The sequence below is a fragment of the Phoxinus phoxinus genome (genome assembly GCF_949152265.1).
Source record: "Phoxinus phoxinus genome assembly, chromosome: 22".
Lineage (NCBI taxonomy): Eukaryota > Metazoa > Chordata > Actinopteri > Cypriniformes > Leuciscidae > Phoxinus > Phoxinus phoxinus.
Window position 1 is genome coordinate 21,232,323 of NC_136897.1, and position 24,578 is coordinate 21,256,900.

Consider the following 24,578-nt stretch of genomic DNA (forward strand, 5'->3'; position numbering starts at 1 on the left):
AAAAAAAAAAAAAAAAAAATTGATAGAGATCTAGACTTTTATGGTGAGCAGCATTTTTTTTCCTTATACCAATAGCCAATACACAACCGTTAATTTATTTTAATTAAAAATATATATATATATATATACTTTTATTCAGGTAGGACACATTTATATTGATCAAAAATAATTTATTATGTTCTATTTCAAATAAATGTCAAATAAAAAATTCTATTCATTAAAGAATCTTGAAAATAATAATAATAATGAGCACCAAATCAGCATATGCAGAATGATTTCTGAATGATCATGTGACACTGAAGAGTCACAGCTTCATATAAAATAAATAAAACTATTATTTTAAATTGTAATAATATTGTACAGTATTGCTGATTTCTGATCAAATAAATGCAGCCTGAAAAAAAATCAGAACTTTTGAGCCATAGTGTATATCAGATATGAAAAAAAAATCTAAATTCTTTCTATAAAGAAAAAATAAATCTATACTTAAACATTCAAAATAGTCACATGTTGTCAGATTCCAGTATGAACATTTTCTTCCACCAAGATGGAGCTGTGATATTTTCGAGGCGGGTTGTTATATAAGTGGATACTTGATTGTATATGGTATGGATATTTTGGCAGTTTCATTATTTTAATTAGAACCTTTTTCTCTGTGTTGTCCTTCTGTACAACTAATTAGAGATTTGTCAGTACTTTTTCATTGCCTTGCTGCTGGCAGAGTCCTGACTCACATTGCTGACTGTGCACCTGCTGGAGACAGAACGAAAGAAAAAAAAGAGAGAGAGAAAGTGAGAGAGCAGCTCTCCCAGTCTTGCAGCAGTTCTAGCAGAATCCTTCCCTCCTTCATTCTGTATGCTCAGTCCAGGGAAAGATGGGTAACTCTCAGAGGAAGATACCTGGCTCTGGCTTGAATAAAAGGAGGAGGACAAAGAGGGGTGGTAAAAACGCAGGCCAGAGAGCAGGCACAACAGGTAAGACGACTAGATTTCAGACAAGGATAGTGATAGGTTCCCTGCAGAGGTGAATGCAGGTAGTTTGTGAACTACAATATAGATGACCATCGTTTTAACTCATTTACTTTGCATTCTGGTGCAATTCTACTGCAGCGTACTGCTTGCTCACTAAACACTGACCTCTACATGAATCGAACTCTTCTAACTGCGGTGTTCAAAGACACTTTACTGGAAATTGAGACTTTTTGATGGTTTTGTGATTTAGATTGTGTAATGCTCGTTGAAGACATGCATGGAAACCATGTGTGCTTTGAGTTCATTTAAAAAATGCCCCTTAACTGTGACTAATGGCATAAGACTATTACATTACAACATGCTGTATGTAACTCTACCCTACTATGTTTCATACAAAGCATACTTCCTCTTTGGCTGAACTCATTTACAACTGAATGTCTTGCCCAAAAGTGTGCACAGTAGAGGTCAGGTCACGCATGTGCCGCATGAGGATCAGTGCTTGATGATGCTGTTCAGAAACCAACAGAACAGCAGAGCAGTGCTGAGTAATAGTCTGTTCACCGCATTCACACACCATCACAACACACGTTCAAATGGAGGGGAGGAGAGATGAGGAGCATGTGAGGTATATAGGGCTTAGATCAAAACACCAACTTCTTTCCAAAGCTGGTGTTTAATGAAATATACGGTTCTGTATAATCATGTAAACGTATAACGTTTCTGTATAATCATATGTATACGTTTACGTATAATCATGTATATGTAAGTCTATAACGTTTACGTATAATCATGTATATGTAAGTCTATAACGTTTACGTATAATCATGTATATGTATACGTTCATGTAATCATATACAGGTATAAATATAATTATGTAATCAGTGTTTTTCACACCTTGTTCTTCATCTTGCAATTCTGGTATTGCCTTCTCTTTATTTTAAATATACATTCAAATGTTTGATGTCAGTAAAGACGTGAAGTAGTTTATTTTTTATATTGCTTACAGGACTGAAAAAAATACTTGGTGAATTTAATAATGTACTTAGGTCCGCAGTCCGTAACTTTTGGCGCTCTAGAGGTTGATAAACAGAACTGCGTGTGGAACACACAAAAAAAACTTACGAACTGCATCTTTAAGTAGATGAAGCAAAAACAAAAACTGGCCCACTCCCAGAGACTTAGTATTATTGTAGACTATCAATGGGAGGCTCTTCATTTCAATTGAAGCATGAATGCACCTAATCCAGATTTAAATTCCACTCACTAGCTCAGGTCTGAATGCATCAGTGATGTGTCAATCAGATGTGTTTAAGAGACAAGTTAGTTAAAGCCTATCTGAAATATTAAGCTGAAATTTAAATCTAAATAATACAATTCAGTTTCGACTGGCAACTAAATAAAATATCTTTATACAAGTTATTTTAAGTTAACTTGGGCAAGTGACATTTGATTTCCCTTTTTAAACAGACAAATTTCAACAAGCAGAATTAGTATTTAACTAGTTGATTAGCATTTGGTTAAAAGTCTCTGTGTGTGTGTGTGTGCGTGTGTGTGTGGTTAACCTCATGGTTAATAAGCACTAAAATGTTTACTCTCTGACTGTCAGCTTGAACTATCTGCATCATATTTAGACATATTTCAGAAATATAAGAGCCCTTTGGGTGAGTCTGGGGAAAAAAAAACTTCCCCAGACCCTTCCTTGAGAAGCCACTTCTGTTTTGTATTACACTTTCGAGTAATATGTCCTGAGACATTTGTTCCATTTACATACAACAAAGGGGTTGTTGCTTTAAAATCCAGTGTTTTTCTAAGCATCCATCATCATCAGCCCTCCACTCTTTTCTCTGTGGTCTTCTTAGAGAGGAAATTCATTTCTGGTATTATTCTGCTGATCACGGCCTGATAAGGATCTGCTAATTCATTGTAAATTAGATATGAAGGGTTGCTTGGATACAGATGACTCTGGGTAGTTCAAGGGGACCACTGTGCATTGAATACTGATGGGCAGATGCTCCTTTATAGAAGAGAGGAGGAGACAGGAAGCTGGGGAAAAGAGAAAAAGATAGAGGGAGAAATACTAATGAAGCCGTCTTTCACCTTCATCTCCCAGAATGTCATTTGTTGTATTGTAATCCATGATATTGATTGCAGTGAATGGACATGGAAACATACACTGCAGTTCAAAAGTTTGGGCCAGTAAGATTTGTTTTTTTACATGTTTTTGAAAGTATTCTTCTGCTCACCCAGGTTTCATTAATTTAATCAAAAACAGGAATATTGTGAATTCTATTTCTGTTTAAAATAATGGTTTTATTTTCATATTTAAAATGTAATTTATTTGTCATGGAAAAGCTGAAATTTCAGCATCATTATTCTAGTTTTCAGTGTCACATGATACTTCAGAAATGATTCTAATGCAGATTTGGTGCTCAAGAAACATTTCTTATTATTATCCAAAAAAATGAAGGATTATTTGATAAATAGAAACTTCAAAAGTAAGGTATTTATTAGAAATAAAAATATTTTGTAACATTATAAATATATTTACTGCCAATATATTTCTGAAAGGATGCATTAATATATGCTAATTTAATATATATATACACACACACACACACACACACACACACACAGTTAGGTCCATATGTATTTGGACACAGGCACAGTTTTTATAATGCTGGCTCTTTATGACACCAGAATAAAATAATAATGATACAATCAAGATAAAGTCGAAGTGCAGACTTTCAGCTTTAGTTCAAGGGGTTGAATAAAAATATCAAGTTAAAAGTTTAGGAATTGCAACCATTATTTATATTTTATATTTTTTTAATATTTTGTTTGAGAATCCTTTGCAGGCAATGACTGCCTTAAGTCTGGAACCTGTGAACATTACCAAACACTGCGTTTCCTCCTTTGTGATGCTTTGCCAGGCCTTAAGCTGTCTTCTTCAGTTGTTGTTTGTTTGTGGGTCTTTCTGCCTTTAGCTTTGCCTTCAGCAACAACAACAAAAAAAGCAAGCTGGATCGGGTTAAAAATCAGGTTTTTGACTTGGCCATTGCAGAATATTCCACTTCTTTTCCTTTAAAAACTCCTGGATAGCTTTTGTAGTGTTTTGGATCATCGTCCATCTGTACTGTGAAGCGCCGTCCAATCAACTTTGCTGCATTTGGCTGAATCTGGGCAGACAGTCACCGTACAGTATATCCCTATATACTTCAGAATTCATCCGGCTGCTTCTGTCTTCTGTCACATTAGCAGTAAGTGCCACTGGAAGCCATCACACTGCCTCCATGTTGATCTTAGCTTCATCTGTCCAAAGAGTGCTTTTCCAGAACTGGTCAGGCTTTTTTTTTTAGATGTTTTTTTTGGCAAAGTCTAATCTGGCCTTTCTATTCTTGAGGCACATGAATGGTTTGCACCTTGTTTCTCTCGTGAAGGCTTCTCTTGATTGTAGACTTTGACGATGGCACGTTTAACTCCTGGAGAGTGTTCTTCACTTGGCTAGATGTTGTGAATGGGTTTTTCTTTACCATAGAGTGGATCCTGCGATCATCTCCGTTGTCTTCAGTGGACGTCCAGGCCTTCTTTATGTTGCTGAGCTCACCAGTGCATTATTTTTTTCTCAGAATGTACCAAACTGTTGATTTGGCCACTCCTAATGTTTTTTAAGCCTAATGATGACCTGGTCGACTTGCATGGAGAGATCCTTTGACGGCTTGATGTGGGTTTATAGCAGCAGCTTTCAAATACAAATACCACACTTAGAATTAACTGTAGACCTTTTACCATGCTTTACAAAGTAACAGCCCACACATGTCCATGAATCCATTTATTTTGGGGGGTTTGAATATGTTTTGGTAAATGCCTTAAAATTGTGGGGTTCTCTTACGTAGAGTTCTCTCGTACTGCGTCGAAGAACGCTACGGGAAAGATATTTCTTTGTCGAGATTGAAGCCTAAAATTAATCCTTAATTTTGTAATATTGTAAAACGCTTTTCTGAAGCATACAACCTAGGCGGAGCAATACAGCTCACCCATTGGCTGCTCTGCCAGAAAAGCACAGCCTATGCGAGGCCAGAGACGCTGACCAATGAGGACGCTTCGCGCCCTTCTGCGTCACCTCCCGCCCAAACAGGCGTGGCCTAGGCCTATAAATACGAGCATAGCTGTCTAACACGCCGATTTTCTTAAATTCACGAAGCTGCACGCATCGTTGGATTGGATTCGAGCCGCCACAGCCGTTTGGAACAAGCACCTCAGCAGGACGCGCCTCTTACCTGAAGCCGCTGGTCATCGCCGCCTTCAGCCGCCGTTCCCTGCTGCGCTTCTCCGGCGTGGAATATCCTTTACATTATGTGTGTGTGTTTTGTGTGTGTGTTCGCCGTCGCGTCACACAGTTTTTCACCACTAAAGAGTCGAGCGTCTTTTTCAAGATGCCTCGCACCTCCTGTGGCTCGTGTAGAGCCCCGCTCAGCGACGGGGACCACGTGCTTGTGTTTCCTGCCTGGGTGATGATCACGCAGCTTCAGCTCTCGTCGATGGCGGCTGCCATCACTGTGATTTGATGCCTACGGTGACTCTGCGGACTCGCCTGGCGTTCTTTACTGAAGCTGCATCTTTCCGCCCGCTGTAGTGCCGCGCCGTGAAAAGCGCCGTGCTCAGCGGAGCCCGGAACCTCCCTCCACCACGAGGTGCTCGCCGCTGCTGCCGCCAGCTTCTCCGCCCGCTTCGCTGGACTCTCTGACCGACGGACAAGGGCCGCTGTGTGCCGCCGCGTCCATCATGGACGAGGGGGAAGCCGCGTCTGTGGAGGACGACTGCTATTCTCTCCTCGCTTCGGGTAGCGAGGGATGGGCGAGCTCCGAGGATCTCCCCTCCCCCGCCGCTCGTGAGCGTCGACGGAGAAAGACCAGCATAGATGCGCTTGCCGGCTGGATGGCTGCTTTTCTGCAGAGGAACGTACGTTACCGTCCTCACGACCCGCGCCTTTTTCTTCCTGAATTCACGAAGAAATCGCGGAGTCCCGGAAAGCCCCGTTTTCAGCCAGGATGCGCACTTCTGCTTCGAGGAAAGCTACAGTGTTAAAATCCCGCCGCGGCCGGATTTCACTAAAATGTCTCGCTCGCACAGTCCCAACATACGCGACCGTGCCAGTGTATTTTGCAGTCACCCAATCGGCATCAATGCTCGTTTGCCTGCACACGACGCCCCAGGTAAATCTGAAAATGTATTTTCTGGTGTCCCGGCCACGGCCGATGGTGTAATGTGTGTATCCGTAATGCCCACGACCTAGTGCCCATTCGTACACACAAGCACAGCCCTACACAATACAGGGCTTGCACACATAAAATCGACTCGTGTCGATTGTGCAATACATGTAAGTTAGTGAACGTGCCCGCTTTTCAGTGCCCACAATCACTACACACTGCATGTCCCGTGGTTTCTGTAAAAACGAAACGAATGCACGGTCAGTCGGTTCTGTTAGACAGTACTCTCTGTGCTACACGGTGTCCCGGCCACAGCCGATGATGTAATGTGTGTAACTGTATGCCCACGACCCAGTGCCCATTCATACACACAAGCACAGCCCCACACAATACAGGGCTTGCACACATAAAATCGACTCAATGTCGATTGTGCATTATATGTAGTGAGCGTGCCCGCTTTCAAGTGCCCACAATCACTACAAGCTACATGTCAACATGGTTTCTACGGAGCTCGCACCGCGTGCTCTCTCTCTCTCAGCTGAGAGAGCTGAGCGCGCGCGCGGGCTGCCCGCTCGATAAGCGCGCCCCCGCATCACGCCATGTTACAGCACACGACTGCTCTCGTGTCGCCGCCATTTCGCGACCAGAGCCCGGTTTTTCAACCCGTGCAAGCACAGCCCCGTACAACACAGGGTCTGCACACATAAAATCGACTCAGGTCGATTGTACTTTACATGTAGTGAGCGTGCCCACTGTCCAGTGCCCACAACCACTACACACTGCACGTTCCGCGTTTTTTCTGTAAAAACGAAACCAACGGACGATCAGTCAGTTCACAAACACAGTATTCCCGGTGTTATAAATGTGCCCGCTACCACGCGCCCACATTTATTCACAAATATACGAGCCCTACGGGCAGCCCCGTTCAACACAGGGTTTGCATACTTAAAATCGACTCAGATCGATTGTGCTTTACATGTAGTAAGCGTGCCCACTGCCAAGTGCCCACAACCACTACACACTGCACGTTCCGCGGTTTCTGTAAAAACGAAACTAACGAACGGTCAGTCAGTACACAAACACAGTGTCCCCGGTGTTATAAATGTGCCCGCCACCAAGCGCCCACGTTTATTCACAAGCATAACGAGCCCTACGGGACTCGTCCCGCGCGCTCTCTCTCGACACAGAGAGCCGAGCGCGCGCGGGATGCATACTGTGTTAAACATGCCCCCCGCCTCACACGCCACGGCGTCCATGTCACAGCACACGGTTGCTCTCGTGTCGCCGCCATTTCGCGACCAGGGCCCAGATTACATTCAACCCCTAGTCACACGTGCAGATGCATGGGAAAGACTTCCCGGTGTCTCAGAATGGGTGCTAGAGACTATAAAAAGAGGCTATTCGCTACAGTTTCATCGACGCCCTCCCCGTTTCACGGAGAAAGTCGAAACCACGGTGAAAACAGAAGTAGCACATCTACTTCGAGCCGAAATAGCGAAGCTATTGAGCAAAGGGGCCATAGAGCCTTTATCTCAAGCTCAGAGCGAAGGGGGTCTGTACAGCAGATATTTTCTGGTACCGAAAAAAGACGGGGGTCTCAGACCCATTTTAGATCTCAGGCATCTGAACAAAGCGCTGACAAAGCGAAAGTTCAGAATGCTCACGACCAGAAGAATCCTCGCGCAAATTCGCCGAGGAGACTGGTTTATGGCGATAGATCTGAAAGACGCGTATTTCACATACAAATTGCGTCACGTCACAGGCGATTTTTGAGATTCGCCTTCGAGGGCCGGGCATATCAGTACACAGTCCTGCCATTCGGCCTGTCTCTAGCACCTCGTACATTTACAGTGTGCATGGACGCGGCGCTGGCACTCCTGAGACTCCGAGGCGTTCGAATTCTGAACTATTCGGACGATTGGCTAATTCTGGCTCAATCGCCGTCAGAACTCGCTCACCACAAGACACTAATACTCGATCACCTCGAGTGCTTAGGTCTGAGAGTCAATTGGGAGAAAAGTTCACTGTTTCCCAGTCAAAGGATCTCCATTTTAGGACTGGATCTGAACTCACTGTCTATGACAGCACGGCTGTCATCACAGCGCAGGCGAAATACCCTGCAAATGGCGAAATCCTTCCGCAGCGGCCACATAGTGCCACTCAGGAGATTTCAGAAAATGCTGGGCCTCATGGCCTCAGCCTCAACAGTGCTGCAGTTGGGCCTGCTGCGCATGCGCCCACTACAGTTCTGGTTGAGAACGCGCGTACCGCGCCGAGCATGGTTACACGGTCGTTATCGCCTCAAGGTCACTCAGGAATGCATTTCAGCCCTGACACCATGGAGAGCGTCAGACTGGTACCGGTCAGGTGTAAGCCTGTGGACTTCCTCGAGCCTGAAGGTGGTGTCCACGGACGCGTCCACCTCAGGCTGGGGAGCACTGCTCGACGGCAGACCGCTCTTTGGCCAGTGGGCAGAGCGGGCCAAACTACCGCACATAAACTGCCTGGAAATGATAGCGGTGGACTTTGCGCTGAGGCGCTTCTGTCCCCGGATAAAAGGACACCACGTCCTGGTCCGCTCGGACAACATGTCGGTAGTAGCCTACATAAACCGCCAGGGTGGCGTGAGATCCCGAAACCTATTCAGGTTAGCGGAACGCATACTGGTGTGGGCCCAGCACAACCTGCGCTCGTTAAGAGCAATGCACGTGCCAGGCCACTTGAACGTAGGCCCAGACAGACTCTCACGGAACAACGTTCCTACGGGAGAGTGGTCCCTACACACACAGACAGTGCGTCTGCTGTGGAAAACGTTCGGCAGAGCGGAAATAGACCTGTTTGCAAACCAGGAAAACGCTCACTGCCCAGAATTCTTTTCGAAGAGCACGAACGCGCTGGCCAGAGTCTGGCCCCGCCGTCCGCTCTATGCTTTTCCTCCTGTCTCACTCCTGCCTCAAGTGCTGGAGCGTATCAAGGAGAGCGGATGCTCAGTACTACTAGTTGCTCCATACTGGACGAATCAGACCTGGTTCCCAGCTTTGATGCGACTGAAAAGTACTGCCCCGTGGCCGATTCCAGTGAGGAGAGACCTCCTCTCACAGGCCAAGGGCTCGATTCTGCATCCTCACCCCGAGCTTTGGTCCCTACACGTATGGGCCATAAACGGGTACCCGCTAACCTCCCAAGAGGAGTGTTAGACACGATCGAACAAGCTAGGGCTCCGTCTACTAGACGACTCTACGCTTCCAAATGGTCGGTGTTCTCTGGATGGTGTTCAGATCAAGGTCTGTCACCACTTCAGTGTGGAGAACCGGAGATTCTCTCCTTCTTGCAAGAGCTATTGGATAAGGGAAGAACCCCATCCACGCTCAAAGTCTATGTGGCTGCCATATCAGCGTTCGTTAATCCAACGCTTGGCCGTTCACTAGGCAGGAACGACCTGGTGGTCCGCTTCCTTAGAGGCGCCAGGAGGTTAAACCCTCCAAGGCCTCCTTCAGTCCCCGTTTGGGACCTTTCTACAGTGTTGAACGCTATGAAAGGGGCCCCTTTCGAGCCTATTCACTCAGTTGACATGAAACACCTGTCTTTCAAGACCGTGTTTCTTTTGGCTCTCGCTTCAGTGAAGCGTGTGGGAGACTTGCAAGCGCTCTCAGTGAGAGCTTCTTGTATGGAGTTCGGGCCAAACGACTCTGTAGTCGTATTGAAACCGAAGCATGGGTACGTGCCTAAGTCCCTCAACACACCGTTCAGGGCTCAGGTCATCTCCCTGTCGGCCCTGCCGGCCTCAGAGGACGGAAATAGCTCCCTTTGCCCGGTCAGGGCATTAAGAGCTTACGTGTCCCGCTCCGCTGTTTTTCGACAGACGGAGCAGCTCTTTGTTTCGTTCAGCGGACGCTCCAAGGGGCGAGCCGCGACGAAACAGAGTCTGTCTCGATGGGTAGTGGACGCCATTGCGCTAGCCTACGCATCTAGAGGTTTGGAATGCCCTTTGGGCATCAGAGCACATTCCACGAGAGGCATGGCCTCTTCATGGGCTTGGTATAGCGGAATCTCGTTACAAGATATCTGTATGGCGGCAGGCTGGGCCTCCCCGTCTACATTTATTAGGTTCTATAACCTAGAGGTTCCTGCGTTGCAGGCTAAACTGCTCTCGGTCTAGAAGACTATGTATAAGTGCTCCTGCCCCGCGCTGCGGCCCAGGTCACTTCAATGTTAATATGTATAAGTGTTCCTGCCCCGCGCTGCGGCCCAGGTCACTTCAATGTTTAATATGTATAAGTGTTCCTGCCCCGTGCTGCGGCCCAGGTCACTTCAATGTTTAAGCATCACTCACTGACAATGTGTCCCATGAGCATGCTATTACCCCTTATATATATATATATATTTACATATATATGCTATTATGCCTTAAGAGGCACTACTATAAAGGGATGATGCTATTTTAGCCGCTCTTCCTATACTTCTTGGGGTAGGCACTTGTATACCAGGGCGCGCGCGCCCTTAGGTGTCTGTGTCGGTCCAAGAGCACGCACGGCGGTTTACATAGGGTTCCCGTAGCGTTCTTCGACGCAGTACGAGAGAACTCTACGTAAGAGAACGTACTCGGTTACTAACGTAACCTCGGTTCTCTCTAGAAGAGGGAACGAGTACTGCGTCTCATGGCCGTGCGTGCCCACGCTGCGTCGCTTCATTGACGAAAATCGGCGTGTTAGACAGCTATGCTCGTATTTATAGGCCTAGGCCACGCCTGTTTGGGCGGGAGGTGACGCAGAAGGGCGCGAAGCGTCCTCATTGGTCAGCGTCTCTGGCCTCGCATAGGCTGTGCTTTTCTGGCAGAGCAGCCAATGGGTGAGCTGTATTGCTCCGCCTAGGTTGTATGCTTCAGAAAAGCGTTTTACAATATTACAAAATTAAGGATTAATTTTAGGCTTCAATCTCGACAAAGAAATATCTTTCCCGTAGCGTTCTTCGACGCAGTACTCGTTCCCTCTTCTAGAGAGAACCGAGGTTACGTTAGTAACCGAGTACGTTATGTAGTATTCCTTTTGGGTTTTCCTTCATAATTTGGAGCCTATTCTGAAGGGTCCTTGTGGAAATGCCCTATTCCAACATAACACAAAATAACAAGTATTTATTTTTTCAAGTATTTGTAAATCCTTTGTGATTTTTCCATGAACTATTCAAGAGTTTCCATATGATTCCAACACAATACAACAAATACAACGGGTTCTGATAAGGATTACATAATATTCAATCAAATCAAATAAGCACAAAAAATGTAGGAATTTTTACTCTGTTCTTAGGATTTTGTTCTTTCCCGGTTGGATTCTTAGATGTTCCAATAGGAATTCTGTTGACATTCCAGATTCCTGACATTGTCATTTCTCTGTTTTTCTCTCTAGCGGTATCAAATCTGGACATTGAGAGTAAACTGACATCCCACTATCAGGCTTCATGGAATCAGCAACACAATCTGTTCCACACTTGTACACGGCCACCATGTCTAGAGGACTTACACCGACATGCCAAGCTCAACCTGCGGGCACTGCACAGAGGTACTGCAGGCTTTTGGGCCTATATTTATTTTGGTTTCAAACCATAGTGGGGTCAAAATGGCCATTCGATTTTTTTTTATTTTTTTTTATCCAAACGTATCTTATATCACAACAATTGTAACCAAACTCTCCCTGTGGTTCAGTGGTCTGCCCAGGGCTACAGTCGTGATAGATCAGGATATATGAGAATTATGATCCTGGAGTTCCCCTCTGGGATCAATAAAGTGTTTCTATGTTGTCCTCAATCTGTATAAACATTTATCAAGTTACTGAGTCTACCTGGAAATTAACCTCTGGCCTTAGTGTGAGGTCACTAACCTCTCACTTCCATCTTCCAATCTCGCTATATGTCACCTTTGAAATCTATTTAATTCTCAGTATATATGGAAATATTTTTTCCTGTGAATATAATTTGATATTGGCATACCACACTTTTTAAACAAGTGAATTTGAAATTTGACTTGAAATTGATGTGGATCTATCTAATCATAATATATATAATAATAATAATAATCAATAACAATTAAATAATATTAGATATTAAGGGAAAAAATGACACAAATGCATTGAAAGGCAGAAGTTGGAGGAGTTTAGTGATTCACACATCTGATTCATACTGCCACCTTGTGTTTGAATTATGAAATTTGATCTGGCACTGCCTTAAGCTCAGTGTGAACCATCATAGCATAATTCATATTTTTCCCTTGAATCAATTTTACTTGCATTAATTACGGATAAAATGTGACCGGAACATTGATTTTACATTGTCAGCATGCAATAAATCCATTAGAGACCTTCTACACATGATCATTTTAGTTAGCTGACAGTCTGTAAATTCTGTAAAACAGAAACTGCTTCATGAACTGAAGTGTGTGTATGTGTACTTTACAGACCAGCAGCAGCGTCAGCGTTCAACCAGCAGAGAGCGTGGTCGGGTCACCATATCAATATCTGTGGCCCCGCCCATGCCAACCTTCCCTTCAGCTCACAAACTCAGACGGCGGGAGCAGAGGGGGCGACACTCGCGCCTGGTGGTAAGGCACTCAACATTTAATCGCCACTCATGTAGTACATATAGGCTGTGCCCCAATTCAAAGGCTGCATCCTTTCAAAGGCCGCGAAGGTCAGACTGAGCGTTGTTAAATGGTACGGTTTAGCCAATGGAGGATTGTTCTTGTCGCCTAGCAACTGTGACAGCTGCCATTGATGAGTGACCGTAATGTTTATTCTAGACTTTTTTGAAAGTTTTATTAAACTGTTTGAAAACAAAACAGGGTTCACAAATTGTTTAAATATGTTGTTAGTTGTATCCTTCATTTCACGGGAAACAAAAGACGCATTTGAAGGAGCTTCGGATTTGATTCAATCGGCCTTCAAATGCAGCTTGCGATGCAGCCTCTGAATTGGGACGCAGGGTTGACGTCAAAACCCTGAAGACTAATTCGCCAGTGGTTCCCTTGAGATTTTTCTGTGGGTTTTTATTATGGGGTTTTTCAATTTATTAGTAAAATAAGAACTTTGGTAAACATAGGTTGATGATACTTGGACGTTTTGTTCTACAACATTCATTACACACACCCAAAATGCACATTTTGGAGCTGTTATGTTTATTTTAAAAAACATATTTCTAATAAGTAACTAAATCAGAAAGTTTGGGGTGTGAGTGTGTGTAATTTATGCTGTAGAACAAAACATTCAAGTATCATCAACTTATGTTTCGCAAAGATCTTATTTTACTCATAATTGAAAAACCTCATTATAAAAACCCATAGGAAGATCTTGCGGGAACCACTGGCGAATTAGTCTTCCGGGTCTCCCACCGCTCTATAAGAGAGGAGGTCCAAAGATCAGTGGTTCTCAGCTGGTTTTGTTTCAAGGACCTAGAATGTATGTAGAATGTCAAGTGGTGACCTAATCCAGTACTAATTGTTTATCTTGCAAAACATAAACTGTTATTAGACAAACAAAATATTTTTGGCCTAAGCTAGCACACTCTCTCCTGCCATGCACACCAGGAGAGGAGCGTTAGAGAGAGTGATGTGCAGACTATCCAGAGGAAGGTAAAGACTATCTGTTTGCTTTTATTGTATTGTTCTGTGATACCATCCCATTATAACATATTTTGTCATGTTTCAAAAGGTTTTGTTTGACTTCCTAAGTCCCCAGAACATTACAAAACATTATGAAAAAAGTTAATAAACCAAATATGAAATGGCAAATGACTCTTTTTTTTTTTCTTCTTTTTTTTCTGTTTTACATAAATTCTGTTCAGTGTCCAGTATGGCAGAACTGGAGAATGTACAGTGAAGTGAATGTCACTAAACTAAGAGAACACTCAAACGTTGGTCTGAAAACATGCATAGTGCAATAAATATGTTTGGTGATTGGAGTGAGGGTTATTTTTTATAATTTGTTTTTGTCTTTTTATACATGCATATTTTTTTTACATCTTTTCAATGTTTTACATGTTTTTATAAGGCAACATGCACAAGAAATGAGGTGCTGCATGTGATTTTAAGGGTGGTGAAAGAAATTCTGGGTTCTTTATCTGTGTTGTTCCTTAAATGTAACTGCTGCAGGAGAGACCAGCCAAGGAGGGTGAATGCAAACCCGTCCTCAGAAAGGTAAATTACATCATTTTATGATGTAAAAACCTAACCCCCCCACAGGTTTTGCCTTAGATAGACCATAGGTTGGATGCCAGATTGATTCAAATCCTTCCATATCAATCAAATTTAATAAATTCATTCTCCATCAGATTGCAACCTTTCATTTCAGCTTGTATGTTGCAGATGTGAACCAAAAGCCAGAGTGTGTATATGTTGTCCCTGTTTCCTGACAGCATGTTCACTCCATGGACTTCATAAAAACATCACATCAGACTTTTATTTTATTTTGATTTATGAAATCAAATACATGATGCCATTTTTTTTTTTTGTCATTGGTTTAGTTCTATTTTCCATCTTTTAATTTTAGCATCAGCGCTCCCGTTCCTCCTCCCCTGTTCAGTGTTGTTACTTCATTCCTTGGATGAGAAAGGTATTTTGCCCACCTAACGAAAGCTTGTTAACTCTAACTCCTAACATTTTCTTGTTCTCCTTGTCCTAACCTAATCATGTTAGAACAAGACTTACCCCATGTGTAAATATGTCTGTTTAGCTATTTAGTTTGTTTGCTCTTCTTTTGCAAATAATCTGTAAAGATTATTGTCCATTGCTTTATGCCTCATCATCTCAAAGCTGCATTTCTTATTCCCATTTATCTGTGTTGTTTTGACAATACATGTATGTATGTATGTATTTATGTACATGACTACTTTATATAGTTGCTGCCAAATGTTCATTGTTAGTTTTGAGGAAAGAGTCAAGCATTGGTTAGCGCTTAGTTAGCAATTTTGTATATTTATTGTATATTTGCTGTGAAATTCAAACATTAAGTGATACAGGTTTTTTAGGGTTTTTTTAGTTTTAGGGGCCACTGTATACGATCGTGTGATCCTGTAGATAACATTTTATTCTTACGTGTTTACATTCTGTGTATTTAGATTGACATATTAAATCATCAATCTGGTTCTAAATAGAGGTAACCATTGCAATATCATCCCATGTTAGGCTGGTACCAACACAGAAACAGATGGAGAATTGCCAGTGATGAGCCATAGGCCTAAATGTCCTGTTCCCAATGTACCTACCACCCTGGACAAACAGACCAACTGGTCCAAAGGCCTGCCTCTTCCCACACCAGAAGAGAGATTAAAGAATGACTCTCACGTGATTTCATCCTGTATAATTCCAATAAATGTTTCTGGTAAAGCAACTACTTCAGATTCAATACAAACTAACACAAAAAAGGACTATGACATGTGCTTAGCTAGTACTGAGGGTCTGTATTTTTTTTTCCACAGGTGTTGGATTTGACAGAGAAGCCAGTGCTCGTTGCTCTCTTGTTCACTCACAGTCAGTTTTACAGAGACGTCGGAAACTCAGGAGGCGAAAAACGATCACTGGCATCCCCAAACGGGTTCAACAAGACATGGGTATGACCAGCTGATACTTTCCATCTTAAGTTCCAGTTCATCAAAGGAACTTTATATATAAACTTCTTTTAATTTTATCTGCATATAGTTTTAGTTTAATTATTGATTTTCTAATTTACCTGTAGATTCTGATGAATCACCTGTGGCTAGAGAGAGAACAGTGATCATCCATGCCAACCCACACAAATCACTGTGGCATGAGGAGCTCTCCCTGAGTGGCCGAGTATTGCACACCAAGGACTCTGGCTGTCAGACAGATGATTTCCTGATTGCTGCTCCATCCCGGAGGCGTATCCGTGCCCAGAGGGGTCAGGGAATTCCAGCTTCTCTCTCACACTCCACTGGAAACATCACCTCCCTGCCGGATCGCTCTGATACCGTGTATGCTGCAGCAACAGCCACCCGTGTTCGTTCCAGAAGTCTACCACGTGAGGGTGGCCGACTTCTGGATGAGGACCAAGATGACAGTGATGATGATGATGATGATGATGAAGATGAAGATGATGAAGAGGAAGATGAGGAGCTCTCTCCGTATGAAGCAGAGGACTTCCTGCCAGGTTCAGGACAGAGAATTCCAAAGGATGAGGAAGAGAGTACTGATGACCAAGCCATGCCAGAGCTACAGTTTGGAACTCTCAAGCGTATGCAGCATTCGGAAAGCCCCGACCACGCATGGATGGAGAGAGGAAGATCAAGGCTCCCACGCAAAGTTGACATGGGAAGCTGTGAGATTTCATCCAGCTCCGATACTTTCAGCAGCCCCATTCACTCTGCCTCTACTACAGGAGTGCTTGGCAGCCAGATCGACCATAAGGAAGATCACCAGTCTTCAAGTGGCAACTGGAGCGGAAGCAGCTCCACTTGCCCATCGCAGACGTCTGAGACTCTTCCGCCTGCTGCCTCCCCTCCCCTGACTGGATCCTCACACTGTGATTCAGAACTCTCCCTCAATACTGGGTCCCATGTCATTGATGATTCCACTGGCTTCATAATTGATCCCTACCACATGGACAAGCCACAAGGACAGGGGCAACGATCCAATTCTTTTACCTCATCGGCTACTGATCAGATGGATGATGCAGGGGTCAGCACTGCTAGTGATGGAGAGTGGAACTGTGCCCAGGAACAGCATGATCAGCCCTGCCCCCAAGACTTCAGCCCAAAGCATTACAGAGAGGATGAGAGCGGCGTCAGCTGCCCCAGTTATTCTAGTGGGGAAACTTACGAGAGCTTCGGTGACCAAGCAACCGCTAGGAAATCTGAGATGCACTATATCGTTGACACTGAAAGATTCTATTCCTCCATGCACTTTGACTGTGGTCTTAAGGGTAGCAGAAGCTACTACAACTATGCAGCCATTGACCCAGACTGTGGCCCAAGTGGGAATATAGCACCTGGCATGGGTGAATACCCTCAGTCAGAGTACAGAGCCACCATGACACTGGGCAGACCATGTCTCTCCTTAAGAAAACCAAAGGCCAAGCCACCACCACCAAAACGTAGCTCTTCATTAAAGGAAACAAGCAGTGGTGTGAACGTTCTAGAGCAGAGCGAACCAAAGATTACTTGTGAGTTGCCGCTGCCCTTGTCTTCCAGGGAGATGAAACTGCAGCTTGACTTGGCTGGTTCTGCAGGGCACCTTGAGACAGCAGGTCTTGAGTCACTTGGCGCATGGGGAGTGGATAATGTCAGGGACATACTTGACTGCTCCTCTCCATTCAGTTCCTCAGACACACATTCTTTTAAGGATGATGGTGCTGTGCAAGCAGACTATGCAGACCTCTGGCTCCACAATGACTTGAAATCAAATGACCCTTACCGGTCTCTGTCCAACTCTAGTGCTGCTACGGGTAAAACTGTTATTGAATGCATCAAGTCATCAGAAAGTGCAGAAATGCAAGCCTGTCATCCCAGGTCCAGACCTACTTCCCCAACTCTTCCTCCACCTGAAGGTGACTTCAAGCTGGCTTCCCCTGAAAAGCTGGCAGGCTTAGCATCCCCTTCCAGTGGATATTCCAGTCAGTCTGAAACACCTACATCTTCCTTCCCCTCCGCTTTCTTCCCAGGGCCCCTGTCTCCAACCAGTGGCAAGAGGAAACCCAAAGTCCCTGAAAGGAAGTCCTCCCTTTGTTCCCTACAACAGCCACAGCTTTTAGTCAGAGACCCAGGCATTTTCACCAGGAGGGAAACTGACTTCCATGCCATACCCCCCAGTCACCTCGACCTAAGTGCTCTTCACAGTAAGCACTTTGCTCACAGAAATCAGATGCACATCCTCCACCAGAATAAGCAGAAAGCTGCCATAGCTGCTGCTGCTGCTGCTGAAGCACGCTCTGCAGCCGTCGCCGCTGCTGCTGCTGCTGCTGCTGCTGCAGAGGCTCGCATTGCAGCCGCAGCTTCCACTTCAGAGAGTGCAACAAGCACAGCACCCAGCTCAGCCCATTTGGCTATCACTCCAACTGTTCTTAGATCAGTGCAACTGCGATCTATTTGTAGACCAGCTGAAGGGAACCAAGGCTATGCTCTGGCCAGTGTAAATCCAGTAACTCGCCCCAAGTGTCCCACAGTAATATCTGACGCCCCGTCCTCTAGCAATAGGCACAACCGGAAACCGCCAGCCTACAAACCCCCTACAGCACAGTTTTGTGAATCACAAGTTCCACTGGTGGAAAATGTTGTTCTTCCCCAGGAGGAAGTTAGAGTGAGACAGGAGAGGCTTGGTCCTGGTACTTACTGGGCAATGACTGCTTTCAGAACTGTAGATCCTTGTCCTGAAAAAGAAGACTCTTCGACAAGGTCATCTCAAAGTTCTGAGCAAGAACATGACAGCAGAAGGTTCCCAGATGTGCAATTGACAATATCACCAGGGAGACTAAAACAAAATATAAATCAACTTTTGCGGCCAGAGCCTTCAGCACAGCCCGTGTGTTTGGCCAGTACAATGCCGCCTCCAGCTTATAGTGAAATACAGAGGAGCAATTTTGTACTGTGCAGCAGTCCTGACAAAGTGCCTGTTTCAACTCACGAGGCATCGCACATTTACACAATCAGCGATGTACAAGGCAGAGAGGAGGATTATGAGACATCAGGTGTTGCAACCAGAAGTGCCTCACAGGACATAAGGGAAGAAGAGTCGACCCCGGACACAGAGGACTACTTCAGCAAGGGTAATTGTCCTGTAAAAAATGGCAAGATATTAAACGTGATCTGATTTATAGTACCATGACTATATGCAATGATAACAAGTACTATAAACATGCCTTGTTTTTTTTCTTTCAATATTATAAATCAACTTTCTTATATTTATATTTATACCTTTCTTATTTTTTATTATAAATCAAGTTTCTGGCTCTGTGCATAGCATAGTCACAAAACACAGCAAACTGCAGGCAGTCAGTTATTGTTTTTATTTCACCTCTAGAGGCCGCTATCCCAAAACAGCAACTATACAACCATACTGTAGGTGCTGATTAATCAGTAAAACCAATATATTGTTCAACCTCTTTTTCACATGATATAACTATAGTAGCCACCAGTAAGCTGGTGTGTGGTGGGCGTTCTGGCGCAATATGGCTGCCGTCGCATCATCCAAGTGGATGCTGCACATTGGTGGTGGTTGAGGAGATTGCCCCCCTTCTATGTAAAGCGCTTTGAGGTCTCAGATAAAGCGCTATATAAATGTAACGAATTATTATAGAAGGCCTAGTGCCTTCATTTTTTACAAGACTGATTTCACATTAAAGCTGTAAAATGTATAACTTTGAGGTTGAACTTGATGTATAAATGCTTTGCATGTTGACAGACTCAACTCCCAGTGACAATTCATCCTCTCCTTTGACTGATGACTCTAAACCTGATGATGATGATAATGCTTTTCCATCCCCCAACAAACTACGCACAACTGAAGATCTGTTTGCTATGATACACAGGTAAGCCTGATTGTTTTACCTACCGATGCTGGGTTTTGCAAATCATCCTGTATGTTCTCTATGACTTTTGGTTTTGATGATGACATTGGATGACATTGCATGCAGACATGGAAAGTGATTATGGCATACAAGCACATGTATGTGACCTTAATATACCATCAACTAAAATATTGCAGATCTAAAAGGAAAGTGCTGGGACGTAAAGACTCAGGGGAGATGAGTGGAAAAAGTCGGCCTGGTGTAGCACCTGCAACCGCCCCTGTCAGCAATCCTACTGTATGCCCGGTTACCCCTGCTGCCCCTTCAGTCCCTTCAAACTGCTCCCAGCGAGCCTCAGGACCCATCTACAGGAGTGCCAAAAAGTCCAGTACATCCAGTGAGGAGTTTAAACTCCTGCTGCTAAAGAAGGGTAGTCGCTCAGACTCGAGTTACCGCATGTCTGCTATAGAGATCCTTAAGAGCCCCATCACACCCAAGACTCAAGCAGAGCTGCTATTAGAGGCTGCAGGGCAACAAGAAGAGCCCCCCTTACCCCTACAGGATTCCATTAGCAGTGGTGATCCACTTCCAAGCTCATTCCCTAAGGCCAACAGTGAGGGATTCTCCCCAAAAACACTTACCATGTCAGCTGCCTCCAGACAGGGACGTTCCAGGATTCCACCTGCGGCAAACAGCAGTCGCTATAGCACGCGGAGTCGGCTGTACACTGCCCCAATGCAGGCCATATCAGAAGGAGAGACTGAGAACTCAGATGGAAGTCCACACGATGACCGCTCCTCTTAGTGGTATAATCTTTTTTTTTTATCCACTTAGCAAAATGATCAATCTTTTATAATATGAAAACATTCTATTTGAACTGTGTGAGAGTGCTGTCCACATTATGATTTGCCTAGTGTTCTCCCCTGATGTTTGTGGTTTGAAAAAACATTGATTTCTTTAAGCTCCTTTTGTACACTATAAGTCAACTGAAAAAATGGAAGAAGTACATTAATTTTTGCATTTCCCAATACTGTATTGATCATTTTTGAGGAGTGATTTCAATCATAATCCCACACTTTTATGCTCACAAAATGAAAAGGTGAAATCCTTTGTCATTTTTAACAAGATATTGAAAAGGTAACTTGTTTCTTTTTTAATATGATTGAAAAACATTATATTTCCACCATCCATCACAAATTTACATGAAAACGTGGATGTTAAGCTTTTCTGAGGACAATCGCACCATGGCCTTTCTTAGCAGGGTGTCTAAGTGTGCAAGGGGAAAGACTTCTAAGACATAAAATCCAGAAAATAATTCTAAAAGTGGACTGGTTTGCAAAACCATTCATTCTTTTGCACTTAATTGGTTCATTGGAAATATTGAAATATACAACCTGGATGCACTGTTAAAAAACAAGGTGAGCAGAAAGAAGTAATCCAGTTTTCATTTTTCGTTTAGAGTAATGGAACGTCTATGGTGTGTGTCTGTTTGAATCTCAATCTCTCAAACAGCATTCCAACAACTGTTACGGAAACTAATGTAACTCTTTTTACCTGTTTAGTTTACCGTTTCTTCAAAGACCCAAATTGGGTTGTGTATTTTCGTCACATTTTTCAGGTGTCATCATGTATATTTACTTAACCACCCAACATGGAACATTTTTGTGACTGCAGAAGAAACGAGGACTTCCGAGAGAAATTCACTTCAATCTCAATGTATTCTGTGAATACCCTTAAAATCAAGCATACTGTACATTTGAAGAAGAATGGATTCACTTTTAAAGTTAAACTCTTCAGAGTTTGAAGTCTTCTCGGAGTTCAAAACTCATAGGACTTAGCTAATTTGTCAAGCCTACACTGTGCCAGCTGGAGGGAAGGTGACAAGCTGTGAAAAGATCGATTTTTAGTCATCCGTCTGATTAACGCTCGTTCACTGTGGCCGTAATTCAGTTTCTTCATCCTCTGTACAGCATGCAATAAAACAATAGAACATGTCACATCTCCACTAAAAATGTATTTCCACCTTCACTTGAATTTGTTGAGTATGTGCTATGTTCACTAAATGTAAAAAATGTATAGATTTGTTTGAAATTAGCAGTTTTACATCACTGTATACACAGTTTGAGCTTTTTCCCATTTAGTGGAGGAACTGGACAATCTAATCTAATGAAGCACTATTTGTGTAGAGCTGAGTTTTGAAAAAACAGATTGAGGCATAAGGGGCCATATGGTTTAAATGATGATAGAATTATATTTAGGGATAAGTGTAATGTGAGAACTGATTTATATCTCAATCTCTGGGATATATAGATGAAATGACTGCAAACTGGCAGCAGTTTAAAATCCATTGCTCATCTGTATATACATAGATGATTGACTTAAACATATAATATTTCAGCCTTTTTTCTGAACTGTTGTTGGTTTGTCAAGTATTGTTATGTCCAAGAGAATTGTTTGAGAATTTAATTCTTTTTATTCTTTTATACCGGTAGAGAAACCTTCCAGGATATTCTGAGACACTAACAGAACAGATATTTTCTCTTAAATAGGAGCTGCAATGTGCCACGTCTTATTTCTCCTTTATTACAACCCTGTCTGATGGTTGTTGCAATTATCATTGCTTTATAACTACAGACTTTTGGAAGTACAGACTACTTTTTTTTCCCTCGTGTCCATATACTACTAGAACTAAATCTATGAAATCTTCTTTTAGATTGCAACATTTAATAGAAAAAAAAAGTATTTTTAATTATGGGATATTTTATCCAGAGAATTATTTTGTTAATGAATTTGGGAAAGAATAATGATAAAGCTTTATTTAAATAAAATAAGAAAAAAATGTTTCATATCAGGGGTGTATCAGCCAATGATACCGAACTTGTAAACATTCTTCTAATTAGCTGTAAACTTGCATTCTGAACAAATAAGCTATTCTATATGTTATACAACTGTAGTTAAATGTTATGGTGCTTTGAATTCTATACCCAGGCCATATTCTGTCATTGTTGCCATTCACATCATCAGTTTCCTTTTCATATTTATCTCTCTGTACTTGTGATGCAAAAGCAGTCATGAAAACAACACTCGTGACAACTCAGACATTTAGATATGTAGCAATGAATATGTCTTTTGTTTTTATTTCATTTTTCATAACATAACAGTAGCCACATTTGAGGTATCAACCTTACCTGTAGTGAAGCTAGCCGGGCAGTTTGGGCCTTATTTGCAAAATATTAAAGAAAAAAAATGAAGGGAAATCACAAAGTGTGTTATCTGTATCGTTGTTTTACCTCAACACAGTTTTGGACTGTTTTAAACAGGTACAAGGTACTACACAAAAATGATCATATCAATAAAGAACGACTGAAAGAAAACAAAAGACACAACACAGAAAAGTTATTTTATTGTTTTCTTTGTTGTAACTGAAATATACATCTTGGACTGATTCTTTGTTTTCATTTCATTTTTTTTAGACACATTTTTTGCTGAATTACTCTGCATTAATGGAGAAGCACAGTTTGTTTTGCCAAATGGTTTTAAATGTGTTTTGTTGTGAAATAATTACAAATTACAATAAATTAAATGATGAATATATAATAAAAAATGAGGGTTAAAACGTCTAGGGACAAGATGCATCTCATTCAGTTACAATAATCAGGAAACAAATCTCACTCTGATACAAGCTCCGCTTCAAGAGATTTTAATCCATTTTGTATTTTTGTATAAACATGTACATATGATCTTTTTAAAGTAAAAAAAAACAAGACACAAATGTTTCATTTTTTAACATGTTTTAAAGGTTTACATTAATTCCAAGCCTTTGTATATTTTTGAGCTGTGCGACTCTCTCAGTCCTGTATTTATTTTTTAGTAAACATTGTGAAAATTCCATTGTAAATTTGAACCATTTCTTGCCAGCTCAAGTGACTGCTTAGTAACTGTGCATAGAGAAAGCCAATAAATGTGACTGCATTGAAGAATGACTGGATGTCTGAAGTATGATTTACATAGTAAGCCTACATGCACTCAATGATGCAATACTGATTCAGTAAGAACAAATGAAACATCTTACAATTATAAAGCCCATAATGATTTAAGGCCATTATGTAAATGTATAGTGAAGATTTATAAATAGGCCTACCGAGATGCACATCACAACATTTATTTTCACAGTCAAATGATCTGCTTGATGTCATACCACTACTGTTGGTTTCTGACGTCAAACCGATTTTAATTTTCAACCACAATACAACGTCTGTCCAACATTGGAGATTAGCCTAACGCCAATCTGATGTTGGATTCTGGCATCAACCTGATTTTCATTTTCAACATTGGGTTTGGTCTTCTAAATGCGAATTGTGTCATTGTTTTGGAGCACACTATAGCTTATAGTAAGGGTAACATATTCATACTAAAAGCCAAAAATCTTTAAATAGGGCACTATTTAGGGCCATTTGGGTGTCCAAAACCATGTGGACGTTATTGAGTGCACTTATTCAATCTACACATTCAATCCCACTACTGGAACTGTGTTCTAGAAATACATTTTTTATTGATATGAGGAAGGCATAGATCAGAGGCATAAATAATAGTGTAAGTAGTAGTCCAGAAAGAGCTTATTTTGCTGGACAATAAACAGACGTGGACAAAGTAGCTACACGGCTTCCTTACTTGAGTGAAAGTAGGCCTACAGATAGGCAACCACTTAGGCTACTCTGTTACAGGTAAAAGTTGTAAAGACCTATTTTTACTTAAGTAAAAGTATAGGCTACAGAAGTAGGCAAAACTTACTTGTTCATTTTCAAAGTATTTAAACCGTAAATGTCAACGCATTGCTTTATTATTGTCACATGTTTGTATGTAATAGGCTATAAGAAAACAAAGGAAGGTGTTGAAACTTT

General features: G+C 42.5%; 1 protein-coding gene across 4 annotated transcripts in view; it reads left to right on the plus strand.

The window, feature by feature from the left end:
- The window catches only part of nhsb (Nance-Horan syndrome b (congenital cataracts and dental anomalies)), a 52,566-nt gene extending 28,907 nt beyond the window's left edge, over positions 1 to 23,659 (plus strand). For 2 of the 4 annotated variants that reach the window (XM_079598127.1, XM_079598125.1), the window contains exons 2-11: positions 11,581 to 11,733; positions 12,625 to 12,767; positions 13,749 to 13,793; positions 14,313 to 14,357; positions 14,710 to 14,772; positions 15,345 to 15,540; positions 15,638 to 15,769; positions 15,895 to 18,936; positions 19,572 to 19,698; positions 19,875 to 23,659. In XM_079598127.1, the coding sequence (XP_079454253.1) occupies positions 12,699 to 12,767; positions 13,749 to 13,793; positions 14,313 to 14,357; positions 14,710 to 14,772; positions 15,345 to 15,540; positions 15,638 to 15,769; positions 15,895 to 18,936; positions 19,572 to 19,698; positions 19,875 to 20,481 (4,326 nt within the window). In that variant the 5' untranslated portion in view covers positions 11,581 to 11,733; positions 12,625 to 12,698 and the 3' untranslated portion in view covers positions 20,482 to 23,659. The remainder of the gene's footprint in view (positions 1 to 11,580; positions 11,734 to 12,624; positions 12,768 to 13,748; positions 13,794 to 14,312; positions 14,358 to 14,709; positions 14,773 to 15,344; positions 15,541 to 15,637; positions 15,770 to 15,894; positions 18,937 to 19,571; positions 19,699 to 19,874) is intronic. The other 2 variants (XM_079598128.1, XM_079598126.1) reach the window with 1 other exon arrangement.
- Positions 23,660 to 24,578: the final 919 nt, after the last annotated feature.